This window comes from Medicago truncatula, chromosome 7 (genome assembly GCF_003473485.1).
Source record: "Medicago truncatula cultivar Jemalong A17 chromosome 7, MtrunA17r5.0-ANR, whole genome shotgun sequence".
NCBI lineage: Eukaryota > Viridiplantae > Streptophyta > Magnoliopsida > Fabales > Fabaceae > Medicago > Medicago truncatula.
Window position 1 is genome coordinate 16,419,703 of NC_053048.1, and position 2,184 is coordinate 16,421,886.

Sequence of the window (2,184 nt, forward strand, 5' to 3'; positions counted from 1 at the left end):
GTTATAATAATTCCAAAAATAATGCATAAGAATAAAACAATATAAGAGTGACACATGTCGTGACTTCATGAAATTCTAAAATTTTGAAATGTAGTAACACATATCAAGAACAAAAGAGTAGAGAATTATTTCCATTAAGGAACATGAAATAGGTCTTAAATTTATATTATATAGATATAGATGAATAAGATCTCAATGTTTATACCGGAAATCATCAATATAATGCTAATGAAAGTCCAAGTTATTTCAAATATAGGTAGAACAAAGAACATAATAACGACCACAGTTCATAGAAAACAACCATTCAGAATAAATTAGGAAACATTAAGCATAATCAGAAATCAAAAACTACATGATGAAAACCATAATGCCATATCCTCTTATAGTAACTTGAAGATTCAAAACAAAACAGATAAGTCAAATATATTCTTCCTCAAACATCTTTCTTGATGAAAACACTTGTCAAGACAGCCTTGGATTGTAGTGAAGCCTTGAGTAACTTGATACCCTGTTAGAAAAATAAAAACAAAGGCCAATGTGTGAATAAAACAAAATGTTAAAACTTAAAAATACAATGACCTATTAAACACATATAAATAGAAAAATATAACAATAATAATAATATAATTAATTACCTCATCCATTCCCATCTCAACAACCTTTTCCTGCAAGGTACCAACCTCCTTGATATTGAATTTGTTCAGCAAAGTAATGCTTGATATGGTTGACATTGGCTGAACCACTAAATCGTCCATTACCATAAATGTCACAACATCTTTCACAAAACCATTCTTAATAGAAACGTTATCTTCAACAACCTTTTTTCCAACATAATTTACTTGTACATTCATAGCACTACTGCAACAGGAACAACGAGTTGAGCTATCACATGTGACATTATAACTACAGCCGCCTCTGCATCTATAGAATAAATTTCCTCGACCTCCCAAGTTGTTGGCATCGGTATTGTTTGCGGGAAGAAGGCCTGCAATTTCAGTTGAATAGATAGGAGCTCTGGGGTTCAGCAAAACCTCTTTAGTTTGTTCTTGTTCCATATAATTATCGGACAAAGTTTCAACACTGTTATAGAGATTACCAATGCTACCAACCATGCCATTCTTGTTTAAAAGTTTAACAACAGTACCAACTGGCAAACGAAGCAGATTGAAAAGAAAATCTATCACAGCTTTTGATGCTTCAGCAAACAGAACTTTCTCATTCATGGTGTCAATGAGAAGTTTGAGGGTCACTTTGTTGGTGGAAGAAGTAGAAGAAGCCATATTGGAATGATAACAAACCAAGAAGCTGTATTATTGATTTATATAGGCCGATTCATGGGAATAACGTAGATGGAATATATAGAAACTGGAAAGTCTGTAAAATAAATTAATTGGTACTTATTATTACGAGCATGGGAATGTGGCAACTGTGAATTCCCATGACATCGTATTCAATCGAGATTTCAGTCAAACACAGCTTACAACACTCTAATTACTCTGCCATTTAGGCAAACCATATCGAGGTTGTGGACCGATGGTACACGTTGTTAATGAAATGACTAGTAACTTATCATAAGAATTTTAAAAAAAAAAATGGTAGAAAATGTCACAATTTTTAAAGTGTAGTAATTAATTAAAAGATTCTTTTAGTATTAAGATTTAATACTCCCTCCGTCCCTATATATAAGACTCTTTTGCCAAAATCACGGAAATTAAGATAGTGGATATTTGTATTAAAGTTGTTTGTAATCACTATTGTTTTTACAATTTTATCCTTTAAAAAAAAAGGTTATTTTATGTTTTCAACATGTTATTTATTGTTGATTGAAGAAAAAGATGTATAATAAATAAGGGCATGTATGTAAAGAAATAATTAATGTAGTTGGAAATAACAAAAGGGTCTTATAATAAGGGACAAAAAAAATTCTCAAAAGGGTCTTATAATTAGGGACGGAGGGAGTAGTAGTTTTAGCCCCTTAACTTTTCCAAAGTTGTGATTTTGGCTCCCTAAAAAAACTACAAAATCGCCCCCTAAGTTTTACAACTGTAGTAGTTTTGGCCCCCAAGATCAATTTTTGGTAAAAAAAATAACACATGGCACCTCACGTCAGCGTAGACCGAGTCAAAATTGGTCTTGGGGCCAAAACTGCCACCGATGCAAAACTTAGGGGGCGATTTTATAGTT

The 2,184-nt window shown here is 32.3% G+C and overlaps 1 protein-coding gene across 1 annotated transcript; it reads right to left on the reverse strand.

Moving 5' to 3' along the window:
- Window positions 1-281: 281 nt before the first annotated feature.
- LOC25480474 (uncharacterized) lies at window positions 282-1,410 on the reverse strand. The gene is made up of 2 exons (XM_013587069.3): window positions 636-1,410; window positions 282-508 (listed from the first exon to the last, which is right to left on the reverse strand). Exons 1-2 carry the CDS (start codon window positions 1,278-1,280, stop codon window positions 434-436), a joined length of 720 nt encoding a protein of 239 aa, XP_013442523.1. The 5' UTR covers window positions 1,281-1,410; the 3' UTR covers window positions 282-433.
- Between the last annotated feature and the right edge of the window lie 774 nt (window positions 1,411-2,184).

Bases quoted from the DNA above. Each gene is read 5' to 3' on its own strand.
- LOC25480474 (XM_013587069.3), bottom strand. From the start codon at position 1,280: ATGGCTTCTTCTACTTCTTCCACCAACAAAGTGACCCTCAAACTTCTC. The intron at 509-635 runs GTAATTAATTAT...TTTTTCTAACAG, and splicing joins TTGAGATGGGAATGGATGAG to GGTATCAAGTTACTCAAGGC.